The 21512-nt window shown below is 40.8% G+C and overlaps 2 protein-coding genes and 1 non-coding gene across 3 annotated transcripts; all 3 read right to left on the reverse strand.

Annotated features, from left to right (window-relative positions):
* Positions 1-405: 405 nt before the first annotated feature.
* LOC103182870 (doublesex- and mab-3-related transcription factor A2) lies at positions 406-4007 on the reverse strand. The gene is made up of 3 exons (XM_007900044.2): positions 3859-4007; positions 2804-3164; positions 406-1013 (listed from the first exon to the last, which is right to left on the reverse strand). Exons 2-3 carry the CDS (start codon positions 3132-3134, stop codon positions 406-408), a joined length of 939 nt encoding a protein of 312 aa, XP_007898235.2. The 5' UTR covers positions 3135-3164; positions 3859-4007.
* Positions 2590-2661, reverse strand: trnal-cag. Its single transcript has one exon. It is a non-coding gene; the product is annotated as a tRNA-Leu (tRNA).
* A 7079-nt stretch (positions 4008-11086) lies between the features above and the next one.
* Positions 11087-19534, reverse strand: LOC103182871 (doublesex- and mab-3-related transcription factor A1). The gene is given in 3 exon segments (XM_007900045.2): positions 11087-12709; positions 12712-13281; positions 19006-19534. Coding segments are annotated over 3 exon segments (1362 nt in total). The 3' UTR covers positions 11087-12446.
* Positions 19535-21512: the final 1978 nt, after the last annotated feature.

The following is a 21512-nucleotide window of genomic DNA, read 5'->3' on the forward strand; positions in this document are numbered from 1 at the left end:
CGGAAGCCAATTGCTTACAGTGTCCCATAAACAGTCGTGGATTGAGTGACCAAATTACTTCCCTTTGTATTGCAGTGAAAGGGTGACAGATGTTTAACTCTAACAGTATGGGTGGTAGAACAATAAGCCATAAAGGATTTCAAAAAGATTAGAGGAGTGTACTTTATAAACTATCTCACAGCACTGGTTTCAAACAGTTAAATCTATTATTTTTACCTGGGAAATCTGATCAATAATCATAACTTCTTTGCATTTTAAGATTTTTTTTGTCTCTGAAAGAGATGAAGCAGTAATTAATAATAATAATCCTTGCATTTGTTACACGCCTTATCACATCGTCGAGACATCTCAAACTCTTCACAGACTATACTGTAAAGTGAATTGACTGTACATTTTGTGGGTGAATTACAGACTTTGGGATAGTCTGTCTAGACAGGAGTCATTGGAAGTGACTGGATAACAAGCAGGCATGGCACTGAGAGGTAATAGAAGACCTAAAGGTGAACATTTGAATCTAGGGAAAGTCTGAGAAGCTAGGAATGAGCTTCTGGAGTCAACACAGGCAGATCCTGATCCAGATCTGAAGACGGTGTCTGCAGAGACACCCACAGCTGAAGTGAAGGCAGCCAGGGGACCCTGCAGTGGTGTGAAAGCAGAATTGGTACCGCCTAGAGATGCCTTTCTAACCAAATGAGGATGTAACCGATTCATTGGGCTGTGCATAGGAGAACGCGCCTCTTTCATGACTGAGAGAAAGTGGACATTCCTTCGGGCATCATCGCCGGTTGACAGAAAGTGCTCAATGGCCTTCACCACGTCTCCATTGCAGCCCTGCAGCACAAGCTCGAGGCCTGAGCTAGGCTGAGCAGGGAACAGGCGCTGCAGGATCTCAGAGTGACTTAACCTGTCTGTGCTCAGGTCACTCCTTGGCCACCTCCAACCACATTGACTCTGCAGTCTTTCCCCTTTCATTCCCTTGCCCTCCTCCTTGATCTCCTCCAGCTGGGGTCCATCTGCACACACAAAGAAACACACACAGCAATTTTACTAGTTGAGCTGCTTTTAGGGAACTAACCAGCTCCTCGATTCCCCCTTGACTTCAGTGGATAGTTAAAGTGAGAAACATTTTGCAACATCAAAATGCGATTTGACCAAATGTAGTCTTTAATTCAAGTCCAAACTTCCTGATCTCCTTTACAATTTGCTCCTCTTCAAAAAAAAGGTTTGAGGAAGATTAACTCACAAGCTATAGTGCCTGACTGAGTCAGGGACCCTGCAGTATTCCAACGCAACAACGACAGGGAAGCAGGAATAGTCAATAATAGTATAATAATCAGTAGGCACCTAAGAATTAAAGATTGCTTTCCCTCATGTTACTGACATTTGCTTTATATCTGTGCCATTATTTAATAATAATAATAATCCTTGCATTTGATATAGCGCTTTTTACGTCTTCTCGACGTCTCAAAGCGCTTCACAGAATAGACTGTAAAGTGAATTGACCGTATACTTGTGGGCGAAATGCAGCAGCCAATTGCGCACAGCAGTGTCCCACAAACAGTTGTAGATTGAAAATGACCAAGTTATTATAGTTTTTGGTTTTGGAGGGATTATTATTAGGCGTGTGGAGTAAGGAAACTTACCCAAGGTTTCACCCTGTCTGGAATTGAACCCAGGTGTCTTGCTTGCAAGGTGAGTGCTCTAACCACTGAGCTACAGTGCAGGATTATTAGTATTTTGAAAAACCCTGATATCTATATGGCCCTAATTTAAGCATCTATAAATTTTGAAGCAGTGTGTGATTTTCTATGACCATAATATAAAGGCTGATTGAAATGTGTATGTCAACCAGGGAAACCTCTGTGGTTATTTTATTATTACTTTTGTTTTTGATACATGTGTGTTATTTTTATTTTCTGAGCACCATTTTAATCAACAATCCAAATAGTTGGCTTGTTCTTTATTTTATTTATTTTCAACCCAGATCCAGAGACAATGCAAATTTATTTATAAATTGTCTAAGCCAATTTCTTACATTAAAACTTCGCTGTGCTATTTATTTACCTGCAATCCTCCCTCCTTGCTGCAGGCTGAGACCTGGTTGGTGTTGCAGTCTTAACATCTATGAATCTAAATATCTATATGTTTCCAATATATTTAAACGCAGATTGTGTTGTTTTCTGTGCTCATAATATAAACGGTGTGATTCAAATGTATATGTCAACTGGAGAAACCAGCTACCTGTTGTTTGGTGCATGTGGTTATTTTGTTCTAATAATAAGAGTAATAATAACAATAATCCTTGCATTTTATATAGCACCTTATCATGTCTTTGAGATGTCCCAAAGTGCTTCACAGAATATACTGTAAAGTGAATTGATTGTATAGTTGTGGCCGAAACACGGCGGCCAATTGGGCACAGCAGCGTCCCACAAACAGTCATGGATTGAATGATCAAATTATTATTATTAATTATTTTTTGAAGGGATTATTATCCTCGGAATGCGATCCGCCAATTGACTAACAACCAGGTTCCTATTTATTGCTAGGTAAACAGAGGCGTGTGGAGTAAGGAAACTGCCCAATGTTTCATCCTGCTGGGAATTGAACCCAGGTCTCTCGCTTCTGAGGCAAGCACTCTAACCACTGAGCTACAGGACTCTACATTATTATTTTATTTTTGGTACATGAGTGGTATTTTAATTTTTTTGTAGCTAGCATTTTAATCAAAATTTATTTACGGATTTATTTACAAATTGTATGTGAGCCAGTTTCTTACATTAAAACTTTGCTATTTATTTACCTGCAATCATTGCTGCTCCTCTCTGCTTGCTGCGGGCTGAGACCTGGTAGTGCTGCGCTGTTGTTCCCTGGGGGAGCACTGGGCCTGGAGAGAAGCAGCCTAGGGACATGGCATCCTCCACTGCCTGCTGCCTCCTCAGGGCGACCTGGGCCGCCATCACCCGCCGCCTCTCTGAGATCAGGATGCATTTGACACAGGCGCAACCGCTGTAAGGGCAGAGCCGCTTGTGGCCCTTCAGCCAAGCCAGCACGCCATGGTTCCTGCACCGCGCACACTTGGGTTTCCTGACTCCCTTCTCCACAGTGGAGCCAGCCATCAGAATAGGCTTCATGTTGCTCCCACTGCGAGGTGATCCGGCTTCCTGGAATAATTGTATGATAATGATAACACTCGCATTTGATATAGCATCTTTACCATGTTGTGATGTATCAAATCACTTCACAGAATATACCGTAAAGTGAATTTACCTCATTTTATGGGCAAAACATAATTCATGAATGGTACTGTAAATGCTTCTCTGTTTGTCCCCATTGTTAAAAAAACAAAAGTTTTGCCGTTCCCTGCTTTGTACTCTAAATATCTATATGCAAATCTGCAATGGATTAACAATACTACATGAAACATACTGTGCATTACTAAAAATAACTAAATACTGCAACATACACATGTGTTTCGTGCACAAAATATACAGTCACTTTAAAATATATTCTGTGAAGTGCTTTGAGGCGTCTACATCAAATGCAAGGATTATTATTATTATACACAGGCATTGCACAATATTGTCAATCCTGCTCTTTGAAACGCCCTGCCCACTTGAAAGGCACTATATCAAATATAATTATTATTATTTTTACACACAACCTACTTAAATATAACTTGACAACTGAATTTCCCACATGTTACTGCTTGAATAGTCTGTTAAATATAATTCTCGGACAATTCCAAACCAAGTAAGTAAATCTGTCTGTCTGTCTGTCTATCAATGGCTAATAATTGGAAAATCACAAATAGGTTAATACCAACCACATAAGAGACAATACTGGATCTAACTGTACCTTTTAGCATGCAAACAACTCCCAACTTCTCAAAGTGGCAGGACTCGGAAGCAATTTCAAATCAAATGTTGGGATAAAGTACATGGACAATGGCTCCCAGAGGAGTAATGGGGTAACCTTGTGGTTCCTCTTCTTATCAATGTCAGTATTTACCTGCTCTGCCCAGCCTACCAGTGACAGAACAGAAAGTCTCTTACATTGGCCAGACTGATACATAACCCCGCCTCCTGGGAGTTAAACTCAGGCTTTTTCATGAACCTGTTTAAAAGTATAATTCTAGCCTTCAGACTAATAGTTGTATTGTTATTACATTTTTGGCGGTCTGTCACATGCAAAAACAAAAATTATTGTTATTACTCAATCGCAGTTTTATTAAGTAATTTGTGCCACGATGCCACGACTGATAATGCCACCTGAAAGAGCAGTCTCAATTATAACATCTATGTGTCTGTACAAACACTCCAGTCACATAATAGCGATACAGTTACAAGTGCCTGACATTGTAAGATGTCTTGAACTGTGTGATTTGCCTCATCCTAACTGCTGACTCTGTGAAGGGCTTCGAGACATTTATCCAATGTGAAAGGCATTATATTTGAAACCACAAAATACACAGTTAATGCACTTTACAAAAATGTTGTGAAGCGCTTTGAAACGTCTCGATGATGTGATAAGGCACTATATCAAATACATTAAATTAATTATTAATTATAATGATTATTATTTCTAAACCATTACCATTCCTGCAAAATACACAAAACACAATGATGTTGTAAAAATCACCTCAAATTGCAAACAATTTGATAATTTTACAAAAATGACACACCTTAGAAACATCTAGTGACAGCAGCAGAAAAAGGACAAGTTTACCAAGGTATTAATAATAATTCCTGTAATTATGATTAGTAATGAACATACATGTGATTAACATTTTGTAGTATTAATAATAATTACTATAATTAATATTAGTCATCTAATTATTAAAGTTATTCTAGTTAAGATTGTGGTAACAAATTGTTTCCAATGTTTCTACCAGGTTCAGAAATTGCAAAAAAAAATGTCTCATGGATGTACAAAAGCAACTAACATTCCTGAGAATGTTTTAGCCAACCGACAAATCATCAGCGACCATCCTGGGGAAGCGAGGAACGGGAGGGAGAAAGAGAAGAGGAGGCCAATGACATTCCCACTGCACTGTAGAATGGAGTGATTTGGGACAATGCATTTATCCTGACTCCAATTCATTGTATTTTGTACAAATGGTCACAGGAAAAATTATTCAATAAACCAAATTATTCATATATCCAGTATTCAATCAATTGTTCCATATTCGATTAGGTGTGCAAATGGTTTGGGAATTTCTAAATTCTGTTCAATAAATGGAAATATTCAATTATTGGATATTCACTTAATCAAATTTTAATTTTAATCAAATTGAAGAAGTTATTTAGTGCATTGATATATTTAGGAGCTATCTTCTGTGCATCCACTAAGTGGCGACATGAGACTGAGAAAAAGATATGTCAGAATTTCACTTTGACTGGTCATGGCTTCAATTGTTCATACTATGTTTTATTTCCCTCCAAGTCATGGCATTGCTTGTTTCAATTTACGACCAGACCTTTTCTGAAACAATTTGTCCCCCAAATCAGCACGGCCTCATTGAAAGGTTGATTTGCACCAGTCTATTGCTTTCTTACAGTAATCCTTACATTTGTTTTAGTTCCTTTCATATCAAGAGGACACCTCAAAGTGCTTCAAGGACTTACTGTAAAGGGCAGTGGCCATGTAGGCAAATATTTCTACCACCAAAATCACAAAATTTCTTCCAATCCTTTCACTTCTTCATAGCTTTCATATTAACGTTATTTCCAAATCTTCGATCTATACCTGCTGAATCTTAAACTTCTACATATTTCAGTGCATTTATCCATTTTCTTGGTGTTTTGTTTCATTGCCAGGTGGACTATAAATTATTTAGCTGATTTAAAGTGAGATTTTTTTCCCAAAATTATATAAATACCAAATTATTGACAATATCTTTCTTGAAATAGTTGTTAAACTGCCTGTCCATAACTCATATAACCACACACAGAAGGATGCATAGGCAACGTTTAAGCATTTGTTAGCTTGGCTCACTCTTATCTCTGGGTTGTATTTTCAAGCCGTCTGTTTGACTTGAGCTCACAGTGTGTGTTGCCGCTCTGTGAGAGTGGTAGTTGCTTTAATGAACATGTCTTCCTTTGGATAAGATGTAAAACCAAGATCCAGTGTCCTTATTCAGGTAGATGTTAAAAATCTTGTGAAATTATTTGAAAAGGGAAGGGGACTTCCAACAATCCTCCAGATTAATTGTTGAATGAATAAATAATTCTTGCAGTTGATTTAGTGCCTTACTATGTTGCCGATTCATCCCAAAGTGCTTAACAAGTTTTTACATTGAAATATAGTGATAGTGTATTTGTAGGCAAAACACGACAGTCAATTTGCAAACAGCAATGTCCCACAAACAGCCATAAAGTGAAATGTCTGTGTGTCTATGTGTGTCTCATGTCTGAGTGTGGGACTTTGCTGTGTGCCATTTGCCAACAAAAAGTCATAAAATGTGAAAGTAACTGCTGTGAAATGCTTTTAGAAATTCAACATCATAGATGTTTTAACAAGCTATATATATATAAAATTTATGCACATATAGATAAATATATATGATATAATAATAATCCTTCCATTTGATATAGCGCTTTTCAAGTCTTCTAGACATCCCTCAATTGGTCACTCAATCCATGGCTTTTTGTAGGACACTGCTGTGTGCAATTGGCTGCTGCGTTTCACCCACAAAATATACAGTCAATTCAACTTTACAGTATATTTTCTGAAGCGCTTTGAGACGTCTCAAAGATGTGATAAAGTGCTATATCAAATGCAAGGATTATTATTATTATATATTATATATACACACATGCAAGCATCCGTACAAAATAATTACACAGCCACATCTGCACATGTATAAAGCCCCGATAAGGAATGGATAGAGTGCTTACACATGCATGCCTCCTAAAACCACACAGGTTATAATTTTACATTAATTTAAGGATTCATTGAATCCAATGAATTGTGGTTTGCAAGGTGAAGGCTGCAAAAATATGCAGCATTTCTGAGGCACCGCCAGGCAAAAGGTGGGGTCAAGGTTCACGTGGGGGCAGAACAATGCTTCACAAGGTCTGTGCTTGTGATGGATTAAACACAACAGCAATGTTTACAAACCTACCCTTCCAATTAAAGGCAAATGAAAAGTTCCAGGGGATTCCAGGGCTGAGCAGAACCTTTTTTTATTGAACAGTCCTTCTTCACACAGATTGGATTTCACTGGTTCACAGAAACGGTTGACCCGGCTCAGGTTTCTGAACAAGACAGAACTTTGTCTGATCAATAAGTTAGTCAAAACAGTTTCTTATTACTTTCTTCTCATTACCTGTTGTTTTACAATCTAAACATGCAAACAATGTACTGAGCTAAATCCCTGTTTGACCATCTCAGATTCCTTATTGAGCAATCCTCAAAAACAGTGGGCTTCCCCCATGTGTAAAGCAGGGGTGGCCAACCTGGGGCCATAAAAAAAGTGGCCCCTGAACATTCACACAAGTCTAGGTAAGTCCGTGTTCAATCAATTGTGTGTTTTCAGTTTTTTTCTTGATTGAACATTTCTTGATCTATGGCATAAATCAAGAAATATTCAATGAAGAAAATTCATTTTGGCCACTACTGATGTAATAGATAGAGCTCTCTCTTGTGGGTCAGAAGCTTGCTGACTTGAATCTTGGTCTTTGCTGCGTTTGCTGGTCTCAGCTGGAGTTGAATGGGAAAGCTAAATTGGCCTCCGACCTTCCCAGAGCGAGAGAGGGGAAAACCAGCCAGGGTTCCTGCTCCTAGACTGTCTTCAGCAAGCGATGGCACTGGCTGCTCACGCACAACCTTATAGATATAGGTTCACTTGGTTGTTTTTTTATGGTAATTTCACCTCTGAGTTAGAAAGTTGTGGGTTCCAGTTAGGACTTAAGCTCACAGTGCAGAGCTAGAGGTGTGCTGCATTGTTGGAGGTCCCATTCTCCAGATGAGACATTGGAATAAAGGTCACATCTATTTGTTCAGGTGGACTTAAAAGATTCTTTGACACAATTTGAAAAGAGAAGGGAGTCTCTCCCGGTGTCCTGGCCAGAATAATTGGTTATTCACTTCATGGCTGGTTGTGGGACATTACTGTGTGCAAATTGCCTGCCATGTTTCCTGTAAATATTAATTATATTTGATACCATACTAATCACCATACTTGACAGCAATTTTGACATTACATGCGCTGTGTCAAAAGCAGGGGTTATTTTTATATTTAAAACTCAGGATTTGAAAGAGTCCCTTATCTAGGGTAGGTGTGCACAGGTTAGGAATGCAAAATCCTAATCATTGCCCAGTTTGTGATAGATTGAGCCTGCAGCTGACCAAAATGAAGTGATTGTAAGGAGACACCTATTCACCTTACAGTACTGGACTATAGTACAGATGCAATTTGGTTAATAATAATAATAATAATAATAATAATCCTTGCATTTGATATAGCGCTTTTCACATCTTCTAGACGTCTCAAAGCGCTTCACAGAATGGACTGTAAAGTGAATTGACCATATATTTGTGGGCGAAACGTGCAGCCAATTGCGCACAGCAGTGTCCCACAAACAGTTGTGAATTGAAAATGACCAATTTATTATTGTTTTTTGTTTTGGAGGGATTATTATTAGGCGTATGGAATCCTGTAGCTCAGTGGTTAGAGTGCTCGCCTTGCAAGCGAGACACCTGGGTTCAATTCCAGGCAGGGCGAAACCTTACTCCACACACCTAATTTAGTTGCTGTTGTTATAACTAAGCAAGCCATATCCTAATGGTATAGTACTGGGCCATATACACCAGAAAGTTCCCAGGGCCAATCTTTTGTTAACTACTTTCATTGGAGATGTTAGTGTCAAAATCTCAGGGCTCCTGATTAAAATGCTGAGCTAGTAAATGTTGCATTAGGGAGAGTTCCTGGACCTTATCACTGTCCAGTGAGTCCTGCTTGAAAATGCATGTGTGTGCTGCAGCGTGAGGGCAGGACCAGTCTCAGATAGAATAACTCCTATGGTTGAATCACCTTTAAACTCCCACTCATAGATGAAGAAGGACACTCGGGTGAGGTACCTCTGGTTGTGAAACCAAACTTCCCAATCTTCAATTGTAATGTTTGCAGAACTATTGGATCTGTGCAACATGCAGTGTGTTTTACATCCACATTGTGGTGCTAGCGGATTAACTAAAGTTTTGGGCATGTGGAATTGTTATGAACACTGTGCTTCAACAAATTTAACGATCCTTATATTTGATGCAGCAGCTTTCTTATCAGGAATACATTTCAAAGCACTTTCCAGAAGATGCTGCAAACTGTAATGGCTCTGTATTTTGAAGCGATATGAGAAGGCAAACTTCAAAATAATTATCCTTGAAATTTGATAGGGCACATATAACAACAAAATGTCTCGAAGTGCTTCACTGCAATTACTGTTAAGTGTAATAACTGTGTATCTGAAGGCTAATCCAACAGCCAATTTACAAGCAGACATGAAGAGAGCGACCAATTTATTTGGAGGTTTGTTGGCCGGGACACTGGGAGGAACTACCTTCCCTTTTTCGAATCGTGTCTTGGGATATTTAATGTCTCCCCCTGGCCGTCCCACGCGAACAGGCAAACAGGATCTCAATTTAATGTCTAATTTGAAAGATGCCACTTACGACAATGCAGAACTCCTCCAACACCAGCTAGATTGTTAACCTAGACTGGGAGCTCAAAGTGCTGATGTTAATAATAATAATAATAATCCTTGCATTTGCTATAGCGCCTTATCATGTCTTCTAGACGTCTCAAAGCCCTTCACAGAATAGACTGTAAAATGAATTGACTGTATATTTGTGGGCGAAATGTGGCAACCAAACAGTCGTGGATTGAAATAACCAATTTATTATTGTTTTTTTTTCTTGAGGGATTATTATCAGGCATGTGGAGTAAGGCAACTTGCCCAAGGTTTCACCCTGCTGGGATTCGAACCCAGGGTTCTTGCTTGCAAAGCGAGTGCTCTAACCACTGAGCAACAGGGTTCCAGGATTGTTGAGCTTAAATCCACAACCTTCCAACCCACAGGCAGGAATGCAACCTATTGAGACAAACTGATGTTATATGATACTACATGATACTAAACCCGATTTTTTAAAAAAAATCAATGATATCTGATCAATAAATCTTATACAGGTAATATACCCAACCTAGCCTTAATTAATAAGACGTTAACTATTCTTAATCTTTTGGTGTGATGTGGCAGACATACGTCTCTCATACATAAGTTGTGTGAGAAGCCAGCTTTGTATATGGATCCCTGTGCCTCATTTGCCTAGAAAAGCCAACATTTGACTCTAAGTATGTGAAGACAGACACCCTGACGTGATAAGAAGATATAAAAAGTACTTTCTTCTGAAAGTTTCATGATAATGTTGTCACAAATGATTGCGACCAATTTGTTACTCAGTCTCTCTGTAGCTGTGAGGATTGCACATTGAACAGTAAATCTGAAACTACAAGTCTTACGTTTTATTGACATCTTCAGAGTATCTTATAAATGAACAAAGTAAATAAGTCTGCTTTGTTAAAAAAAATCGGTTTATTTTATTTCTTGTTAACAATCATAAGGCCCCTTTTTCTCATTGAAATATGTCTTGGAACATGACTACAAAAACGTACTACAGTTTCCTGTTTAATAGCAACCCAGCTTCAGAACATAAGGCATGATTAGGTACTTAAATGTGTTCCCTGTGACCCGCTCCATCATTTTACACAAAGGAATACTTGACTGAATTACATTTAATGTATATGTAGCTCTTACTGCTTGGGACATCCTCACAATGTGAAAGGTCTTATATAAGTACCTTTCACGTCCCCTGCCTTGCCCACCCCACCAGCTTTCAGCCACTCTGCCCCCATTCCGCAGTCCCTCCGCCTCAGCCCCTCCCTTGCCTGCTTCAAGATCCATCTCAAGACCCTCCTCTTCAACCGTGCCTTTGATCACCCTCCTTCCCCCTACCCTCTGCAATCCTGATCCCCAGCTCGGGTCCGAAACACTGATCGTCCAGCGCTTTGGGACATTCTCCTGATACGAAAGGCGCAATACAAATGTAATTTTGTTATTGTTGTAAATGTAAATTTGTGCTGTATTGTATTACTGCTAAAATTGTTAATTGCTAACCAGTCCATTTGTTGAACCTGGACACAGTTCAAAGAACTGTTAACTGTTATAAAGAAACACCGTCTTCCTGAAAAAAAATGTGGAATTTGTTTCTTTGTTCACTAACACCCAATGTGATCATGTAAATCATACTGAAACGCCCACTTGAAATCCCTTCTAAAAGCTTCCATTTTATTCAGTACATTCAGCAGGTAATGGTGTGGGGAAAGCTTTTGTCAATTTGCAGATTCGTTCTAACCTCAAATTGTTTGGACACCTGAAAGGGTTTTAAACTCAACTAAACACCTACTTTCCCAACTTCTATACCTTGAAATGAGGTATGTTAATGTACCCCTGGGAATAATAACTCATTTGCCTGAGTTAATTTCTCCCCCATGCCATACCATATCCTGGGATGAACAAATCAAAACATTTTAAGATGCAGTCTGGTAACACATAAAGCAATGCAATAGAACTGAGCAATTGAGCAGGGGGAGAGAGAGAGTAAGGACTGAGGTAAAGTCTTGTGTGGAGTTGATGCACTGCCAATTTGTGGTAAAGTATCAGATGAAAGATGTAGATTGATTCTAATGGACTGAATAGCACCATAAATGTATTCACTTTGTCCAGAAAGGATCTGGAGATTTTCCTACTTATCCAACACTATGTGTTTTGGGTTCAGGTTTGACCGAAGGTAATGTGGGGTCAATATACTGTACACCCAAGGAACTTCACGCTCTGTTTCTTGGATTGTTCTTAGTTCCTCGGTTAGGACATATTCATCCATTCAGTTGATGCTTTTTGCAAAAAGGAATACAATGTTTTAGTCTGGAAGTCAGTGATGAGAACAAGTGAAAATTTTCACTGCAGAAAAAAATATATAATGGACACACCAATGTAACAGATTGCTCATCGTGGCAATATTCAAAAATATCTTCTGATGAGAGATCATTTTAAACGACTAAAGTCCTTTGCAACTTCTCATATTAAGTTGATATCCTGGGAAATTAATGCAGATTGTCTATGCTTATCCTTATAGTGGTGTACCTATAATTGAGCAATGCAGTTTCTCTGCCGTTACATCAGTATAATGTTTTAGCCCCAATAGAAAAAAACATCAATGTACAGTACATCAAATGAACAGTCTGGTGTCAAAGAGATGAATTGGTTCATGGATGTTGTGTAACTACCTTTTTGATTTTATAACTTCTGTGCATCCATAGATTTATTTGTGTTCAGAATCTGTGCCATTTATGTCCGTTGTTTCAAATAATTTTAACTCATAGGTACCCGTTACTGATTTTCCTGATTAACTCTCGAGTACAATCCATTGGAGCAGAGTGCCTCCTTGTTCTGAAAGTACGGAATCTCTCTCATGATACCTGGAAAGGAATAGTCAATCTGAGGGCGAAATGGTAACGCTGGCATCAAACCTGAAGTTACATAAGGCGACATGAAAGTGGGGAGTCCTCTGCCAGGGGCAGAGTATGCCAGCCGAAGAGGATTGATGCCCAGTCTGGGGTTCAACCCATACAAGCTGGTAGATGCACCGAAGGGGAGGAGTTGGATTGCAGAGGAGAGAAGGCTGACTTCATCCCAAGAGAGCCACCAGAAAGGCCAGGCAGTGTAAAGTGTGAAGGTCGCTGAAGATCACCAGAATCAGACACTGTACACCCAGCTTGTTTGGGATCCCCCTTGAGTTCCTTTCCATTCAAGACTTGCTCTATGGCTTGCACCACATCTCCCTTGCAGTTCCCTAGAATGTGATCCAACTTGTTACGTTTGTGACGTGGGAAGACTTGGGTCAGGATGTCAATGGGTGCTCTGTGCTTCGAGGAAGAGCTGGGGAGATTGGCCATGACTTGTGCCAAGTCCTTAGGTTTGTCACATTCACTTCCTGATTCAATGTCAGAAGGAGTGAGTGACCGGGGGCTATCAGCACTTTCTGACGGAGGTTCCGAGGAAGGAGATTCCTTTTCCACAATATCGGAATTGCTTGTATTGTTCTGGAGATTTGTGTCCGGAATAACAGGCACCAGAGTTGGGGACATGAGAGGATGTGAAGACTGGAGGATAGATCGACTCACCAACCCATTATAGAAGAGTTGGTATTTCTGATTCTTTTGTTCTAGCAAAAAAGAAAACGGAATATTCAAAATAGACATACAAATCAATGATGGCAGACAAAGTCATGTAAATAATAATAATCCTTGCACTTGATATAGTGCCTTATCACGTCTTCGATACGTCTCAAAGTGCTTCACAGGGTATATTGTAAAGTGGATTGACTGTGTAGTTTGTAAGCGAAACACATCAGCCAATTGCACACAGCAGTGTCCCACAAACAGTTCTGGATTCAGTCACCAAATTCTTATTTGTTCTTTGAGGGATTATTACCCCAGAAAACTATCCACCAATCGATCAACAACAAGGTTCCTACTTACTGTTAGGTAAACAGAGGCGTGTAGAGTTAGGAAACTTGGCTAAGGTTTTGCCCCGCCAAGGAATCAAATCTGGGTCCTATCGCTTGTGAGGCGAGTGCTCTAACACTAGGCTACGGGAGTACTAACCACTGCGCTATGGGACTCCACTGTAAGAAATAAGATGCACTAACATCCAAGGCACAAACACCTGAGGTTAGAAAAAGTATCATAACACATCTTACATTTAGTACAAAGCTGTTACATTTGTTTTTTTATTTAAATCATACGCAATTTGTGAAAAGCAGGATCTTAGACATCACACATAAAGTTTCTCAGATTTCGTTCTGGTTTACAATTTGATTTAATTGCATCAAAGAAGGGTTTGAATTATACCAGGAGGATGGATGTAAGAATACTTTTTCTGTACACCACACGAGTTTCCACTCACTCCTCCTCTCTCTCATACCCATCTATTTCCTTCACCGTTAGTTTCCTATTCAATGCATCTGTACTCTCTGAGCAAATCTTAGAGGTTTAGTTTAAACATTCACACAGTTACCATGATAGACTGATATGATAACTACAATAATGGGTTGCATTCCCTGCTTCCTAAGCATGTTCAAATTGAAATATTTTAATCCGGCTCTGGTTTGTTTTGTCACAAACACGTTTTGAAGTATAAAATAAAATTTATTCGAAACAATGCATCATTAAAAAAATGTACTTTTAAAGTTCATTCTACCAGGGAAGAAAACTGCCTGTCGTAATGCAGCAAAGCAACAATTTAAACTTAGATTTTAAGCTTCTTCCAGTTTAGAGGAATAATAATCCTTGCATTTGATATGTCTTATCGGATCTTCGAGTCATCTGAAATCACTTCGCAGGATATACTGTAAAGTGAATTGACTGTATACTTTGTGGGCGAAACGTGGCAGCCAATTGCACACAGTCCTACAAACAATCATGGATTGAGTGACCAAATATTAAAAAAAGGTTTTAATGTATTTGTTTTTTTATATTTTAATTGGTGTTTTGCATCCTTTTGGGGAAGGATCAGTTAAGCATTTTGAACGTTATCAAAAGTTTCACCCACAAAATATATACAGTCAATTCACTTTACTATATACAGTATTCTGTGAAACGCTATTAGAAATTTCAAAGGCGTGATAAGGTGCTATATCAAATGCAAGGATTATTATGTTAGAAAACATTATTGTAGAAGGCTTGAATAAGAACTTCTCTCTTTGCAATATTACACAAGGTTCATTTTGCATCATTCAGTTTAAAATGCACGTATGCGTTCCAGATTTCGCTGATTTACTAAATATTCTGCCTGTGTACAATAGGCAGAATATTGTGCATTTGATATAGCACCTTATCACGCCTTTGAAATTTCTAATAGCGTTTCACAGAATACTGTATATAGTAAAGTGAATTGACTGTATATATTTTGTGGGTGAAACTTTTGATAACGTTCAAAATGCTTAACTGATCCTTCCCCAAAAGGATGCACAGGCAGAATATTCACAGTCTGAGATCCATTTATCTAATTAAATTCTCCGCAATTTTTATTCAGCTCCCTAAATGTTGTTCAGTCCACAGATTCCGATATTAGAGTGGTTCTCCTGACTTGTGTTATTGCGAATTACTGCAATTTATTTTCAAATCATTTAATATATCCTATATTTTTGTTAAAAATTCAATGGGGCATGGGGGGGATTACATATTCTGTTTCATTATTGCAAAGGTAACAGGCCACACAATGGAAACAACTGCATTTTATTCCCTTTCAGGAATTCCCTATCACCACTTCCCCTGTTATCATTTGGAAATCCACAACCACTGTGTTAACCGCTATCTACCTCCTCTCTTTCAATTAACCACCAAAACACATTGCATTACAATACACCCACAGCGAGTTGGCTTAAATCAATGTTATTTCATATGTTCCACATTAGCCCCAATGTGAAAACATTCAATAGCAAAAAAGATGACATGAACGAGCAAGCAAACACAGGCAACATCTCTCAGTATTTAGAACAATATCCATTTACAATGGTTCTGCAAGAAGCCATCGAGGGGATATTGCTGTTAATTGTACAAGGGTTTCACTGCCTTCATTTAATGTAGAGGATTGAAGCTGTTCTAATGGCACTCTAACAGCTAAATAGGTGGTTTTTGTTAATGACGCCACATTCACTTTAGTGAGCAACTTAATATATAGAATATATATTTAAAAAAACTTTGGATGAAGTTAACCCAGCCTTGATAATATTATTACACGTAATGCAAACTTATTACACTTGCATATTTAAACCTGTCACTGTTATTTGCTTAATTAATACATCTAGGTCTGCAGTAAAAATTGCATAGGTTTTTATAATGTAAAGGAACATAACCACAATGGTTGGCTGATTGAATTAGAGCCTTTAAAAATACAAAGCCATTTTAATTATCTGTTGTATTCATTTGAACCACATTCTTCAAATCTCTTATGACTTGCGTTGGATTATTTAACTTTAAATAAATGTCTAATTTGTCTAGTTTATTTTTTATTGTGATCACATGAATAATCTTAGTAAAAGTTGTCATCCCAGATCCGCATCCGTTGAGTCTAGTCCAAGTCCACTCATTTGGGGATGAATTGGTCAAAGATTGTTACATATCTACAGACAAGCGAAACGGCACAGTTTAACTTAACAGTTAATAATAATTGTTGCATTTTATATAGCACCTTAGCACATATGTTAACTTTTGTATGCTTACATTTTTAACTTCTGTTTGCTACATCTGTCTAAGAATAAACTTTAAATGACAGCAAGCAAAACAATACTTATTATTTGCTGAATAACATTTGTTCAAAGCGAGATTATTACTGAAGTCAAAATATCACAAAATTATCACAAAATACCCAGTCAATCCACTTTACGGTACACCGTGTGAAGCAGACGTCTCAACAACATAAGGTGCTATATCAAATGCAGTCTCAGGAAGACTGCCTTGCACCCCCTCCCCACCCCCTCCCCCAACACAAATACTGATAAATTATAAACCTGATTTTTATTTTTAAAAGGGGGCAGAATTAGGATTCTAACAACATTTTATTTGAAGCTACAAATATTAATTACTAAGATATTTCCCTCCTCCACACATCTTTTAACCCATCAGCTATCAGGATGAATTAATACATTCATAAGATATGAATTGAGAGCAGTTGAAGATTGTAGTCTCTGACCTTTGATTTATTTACAGTTACAGAAACAAGGAAAGAGTAGGTGGGCCTGGGGTGATGTGACCAAATTTTAGGCTCTTTCGGTTGACTGGTAAGGTCCGACTTTCTGCTAATTGGCTCTTCGTAAAGCTGCCTATAAAGTGATTGAAACACGTAAAAGCTAAACCCTGAGGCTGATCCTTTGCACTAAAGTCAATGCTGCTCTATCTACACGAGGTATCTCTCCGTCCACTACAAAGCTTTCAATCAGAATTGGCACCTCATTTGAGATACGTAGCCAGACCCCAGGGATGTTTTACAACCATTGTTGAGGGCGATGTATTAAATAAAGATACAATGTACTGCCCAGTTCATGTAAACGATTACTCAAACAATGAACCAGAATTTTTTTTAAAAAACGTGAATAAAATTACAAATTGAGATGAAAGGGATGAGGTTGGGACAATGCTTTGTACCATTTAGGATGAGTATTTCGATATTGATCGCCTGCAAAATATACAGCCAATTCACTTTACAATATATATATATATATAATGAAACGTTTTGAGACGTCTCGAATACGTGATAAGGTATTACATTAACTGCAACAATTATTATTAACTGTTAAGATTACATACTGGTCACACTGTCATTTCAGCACTATGTCATTCAGATTAACAATAGGTGCTTGTATAAATGATCCATCGTGTAAAATACAGGGGAGGTGAGCCCTATTCTGCGGGAAAGGTGTTTTTTTTACAGTTACCTGCACGGAAATAATTGGACCGAGTCTTGGATTCCAAGATGCGCAGAAGGCAAAGTGCTATGTTAATTGCCACAGAACTCTCACGAAATAATCGATGCAAATGTACCTACCCGGTGATGCTTCACCCATACAATGATTTGCCAGCAGTCGATATGAAATCTGCAACGGGGTGGGTGCTAACCGTGTGCAGAACAATCAGTAACAAACAGCGGGATCATTACGTTGATTTTACCCGGCACTTTGAAATTTGCAATGTCAAGACATTGACCCTTCTGACAACATATATGCTTGGCAGAGGTCACTTGCATCTAGTACTCTTTGAGGCACTCTGAGATATCCTCCCAAGGTAAGATACAAATAATAATAATCCCTTATAGTCCTTACTTTCGATATCGCACTTCACTCAAAGCTCTTCACAGGATATAATGTAAAGTAGATTGACTGCATTTTGTGGCCAAATGCAGCAGCTGATTTGCGCACAGCAATGTCCTGCAAACAGCCATGGCGTGAGTGATCAATTTTATTTGGGGGGGGGGGGAAGTTCCCTTCTCCTTTGGAATAGTGCCGTGGGATCTTTAAGGTCCACCAGAACAGATAGATGGGAAAATCGGAACGCAGGAACAGGACCAGGCATTTCAGCCCCCTCCAGCCCGTTCTTCCAGTCTACTCGGGTCAAAGCCGCTCTGTATCTCAACTCAGCGCCTTGGGACGTCCTCCCGACGTGAAAGGCGCTCTCTAAATGGAATCTTGTTGTTGTTGTTTACCCGCCTTTGCTCAATATCCCCGGATACCTCACGCCTAACCGACGTCTACGAGCCTCAGTCGTCTGAGCGCCGTGGGTCCTCCCGACCTGAAAGGCACCCCGGTATAAACGTAATTTTGTTGTTGTCGTCGTTGCGGCGGCGGCGGCGGTGACAATTTGACCTCTCGTCCCAAGGACAGCGTCCGGGAACATGCAGCAGCCGCCCAGCACCGCATTGGAGGGTCAGCACGGGCGACGCGAGTTCAAGTCCCGGGGGGGGAGGCTGGGGAGCGAGTGCCGCCCACTATAACCCCCGGACACACACCGGGACCAGAGTAAATAAACGTGCAATCAATCAATCAATCAATTAATAAATGTCAATAAATAAATGTCAATGAATAAATGTCAATAAATAAAACATAAAAACAAAATAAACAGACGTGAGTAAATAACCATCCGCGCCCCGACCGAATGCACACCTTTACGGGCGCTCTCTCTCTCTCTCCCCCTCTCCCTAACAGTCCCCCCCAGAACCTCTTGGGTAATAATAATAATAATAATCCTTGCATTTGATATAGCGCTTTTCACGTCGGGAGGACGTCCCAAAGCGCTTCACAGAACACACTGTAAAGTGAATTAGCGGAGCCCCCGCGCCACACGCACACGCACCGCACAGCCGCCGCCTCCTCCTCCTCCTCCGCGACTCTCACCTGTTTTCCGGTCCTGCTCATCCCGCGCTGCTCCGTACGCCTCATAGTGCGGGGCTCCCCGAGTGGCGATGCCGGTGGCGGCGATGCCGGCGGCCATGGCCAGTCCGGCTTCTGCAGCCGCGCCGGCACCGGCTCCCGCGTACATGAGCTGCAGCTCCCGGACCTCGCTCTCCTCCTGGGCTTGTTGCCGGCGCAGGGCCACCTGGGCGGCCATGACCCGCTGCCTCTCGGCGATCAGCATGCACTTGGCGCACAGGCAGTCCCTCCAGCGGCAGAAGCGCTTGTGGCCCTTGAGCGCCGACACCACGCCGTGGTTCCGGCAACGCGCGCACTTGGGGGTCCGCGGATAACGCTCGGAGGCGGCGGCGGCGGCGGCCGCGGCGGCGGCGGCGGCCGCGCGGAGCAGCAGCGCCGGGGGCCGGAGCAGGGAGCCCGGCACGGGCACGGCCGAGGGGCAGGGAGGGCAGGGAGGCACACCGCCGGGCTGGGCAGAGGAGGAGGAGGAGGGGAGGGAGGACCTGCCGTCCATGGCGAGTCGCAACGCCGGTCCCCGCTTTGGGAATGAGAGGGCGCGAAGGGCTTTGGACGTGGGGCTGTGGGACCCGATCGGAAGGGGGGAATGCGCCGCGACTCCCAGTCAAATGCAGAGCCTGTGCAATGTCGCCAGAACCGGGAGAGTGGACGGCGCACAACACCCCCCCACCCGCACCTCAACAAACATGATCCCCCCCACACCCCCACACCCCCACACCACACCACACCCCAAAAAAAAATATTTAACAGAACCAAAAATGCTTTTAAAAGCTTCAAAACACGCGTCAGATTCTCTCCCTCTCTCTCTCTCTCTCTCTGTATATATATGAGACAAAATCGTTTCCAAATAAATCTATTTATGTATTTGTTTGTTTGTGGCAATTGAGGTTTTTTTTTCCACAAAGAGCCTCTTTATACCACAAAATAAACCATTAAAAAAAATCGTTTACAAAATAGACCGATTTACTGGTGAGGCCGATTGATGTTTTTTTTTAAAAAAAAAGATTTTTTTTATACCCAAAAAGAAGTTTTTACAAAGTTGCTGAGAGCATTACGCGCAGAATAGAGACGTTTTAAACGCCTCTCAATGTAACCACATTTGGTTTCTTGTACTGTATATATATATAAAAAAGTAAAATAAGTATTTTTTTGGGGGGGGGAGTGGGGGGTCACCCCGAACCCTGACCTGAAACAACTGCTGCTTTAGCAGTCGGGGGCACCTCGAAGAGACGAGACGGCGGCACAGAGTGAGTGGGAAGCGCATGAAAACCGGGAGCGAAGGTGTCTCTGGGCTCCTCCTGAGGTGTCAACGCCGCTGTGAGCGGTGGTGGTGGTGTGCGTTAAGATCCCACAGAGAGAGAGAGAGAGAGAGACGACTGCTCTTGAACTCCGGGTGCGAGTGGCCGCGCAGTGCGAGGCTGGAGGTGGTGGTGGTGGTGCTGGAGGAAGAGGAGGAGGAGGAGGTGGTGGTGATGATGATGATGATGATGAGGCAGGCAGGGAAGGGCACCGGTAAATACCCGGACCCGGCAACACTGTGCCCGTCAATCTGCGCGGCGCCCACCCGCCCATTTGGTGGCAGCTCTCCTTTCCATTGGATACACTTCGGATCTGGTCCCACAAGTCACTCACTCAAACAGGAGCAGAAGCCGAGCCCCCCCCTCCCCCCCACCCCCACCCCCGAGCGCGTTGTCCTACGGTACAGTACAGCCACACAACTTGCTTTGTTCTTGTAAGATATGCACTCAGTTCACTTGGCGGCAGTGCTTCTACGGTGTAAGTGCTTCGAGGCGTCTCGAAGATGTGATAAGGCCCAATATCAAATTGCAAGGATTATTAAATGTTTATATATGTTTATATAATATATCTCTATATTAAATTTATATTGTAGTAATATGGAGTTCAATTACACAACGAGAGAAATCACCGGTGGAATTGTATAGGTATGAACTCCATTGTCGGAACTTTAATTGCGTTTGCTTCTTTCCACTGTATTTACAGGATAAATAAAAAGGTTTGGCAAATATTGAATTCAGCAGATATTTGCATGGGTTTCCCAATGCACCCTCCCGCACCTCAGCTCAGGAGTCCATCCCACTTACAATTCTGTGAAGTTACAATGCAGCCAAAGTGCCCAGATTGGAGAGAGAGAGAAAGAATAAGAAGAATTTGATCACTCAAGCCACGACTGTTTGTGGGACACCGCTGTACGCAATTGACTGCTATGTTATCGCCTACAAAATATAGTCAATTCACTTTACAGTATATTCTGTGAAGCGTTTTGAGATATCTCGAAGACATGATAAAGCGTTGCACCAAATGCAAGGACTATTTTTATTATTATTATTATTGTTATTTTCTGGCGACATAGCTTCTGAGGGTATCAGTAAACTAGTGAAGAAGCCCAGCTCTACATCATTCACAAATAGTGTAATGAATGTGAAGCGGGTGTCTCACAATAGAGCCTTATTTTA

This window comes from Callorhinchus milii, unplaced genomic scaffold (assembly GCF_018977255.1).
Source record: "Callorhinchus milii isolate IMCB2004 unplaced genomic scaffold, IMCB_Cmil_1.0 Scaffold32, whole genome shotgun sequence".
Classification (NCBI taxonomy): domain Eukaryota; kingdom Metazoa; phylum Chordata; class Chondrichthyes; order Chimaeriformes; family Callorhinchidae; genus Callorhinchus; species Callorhinchus milii.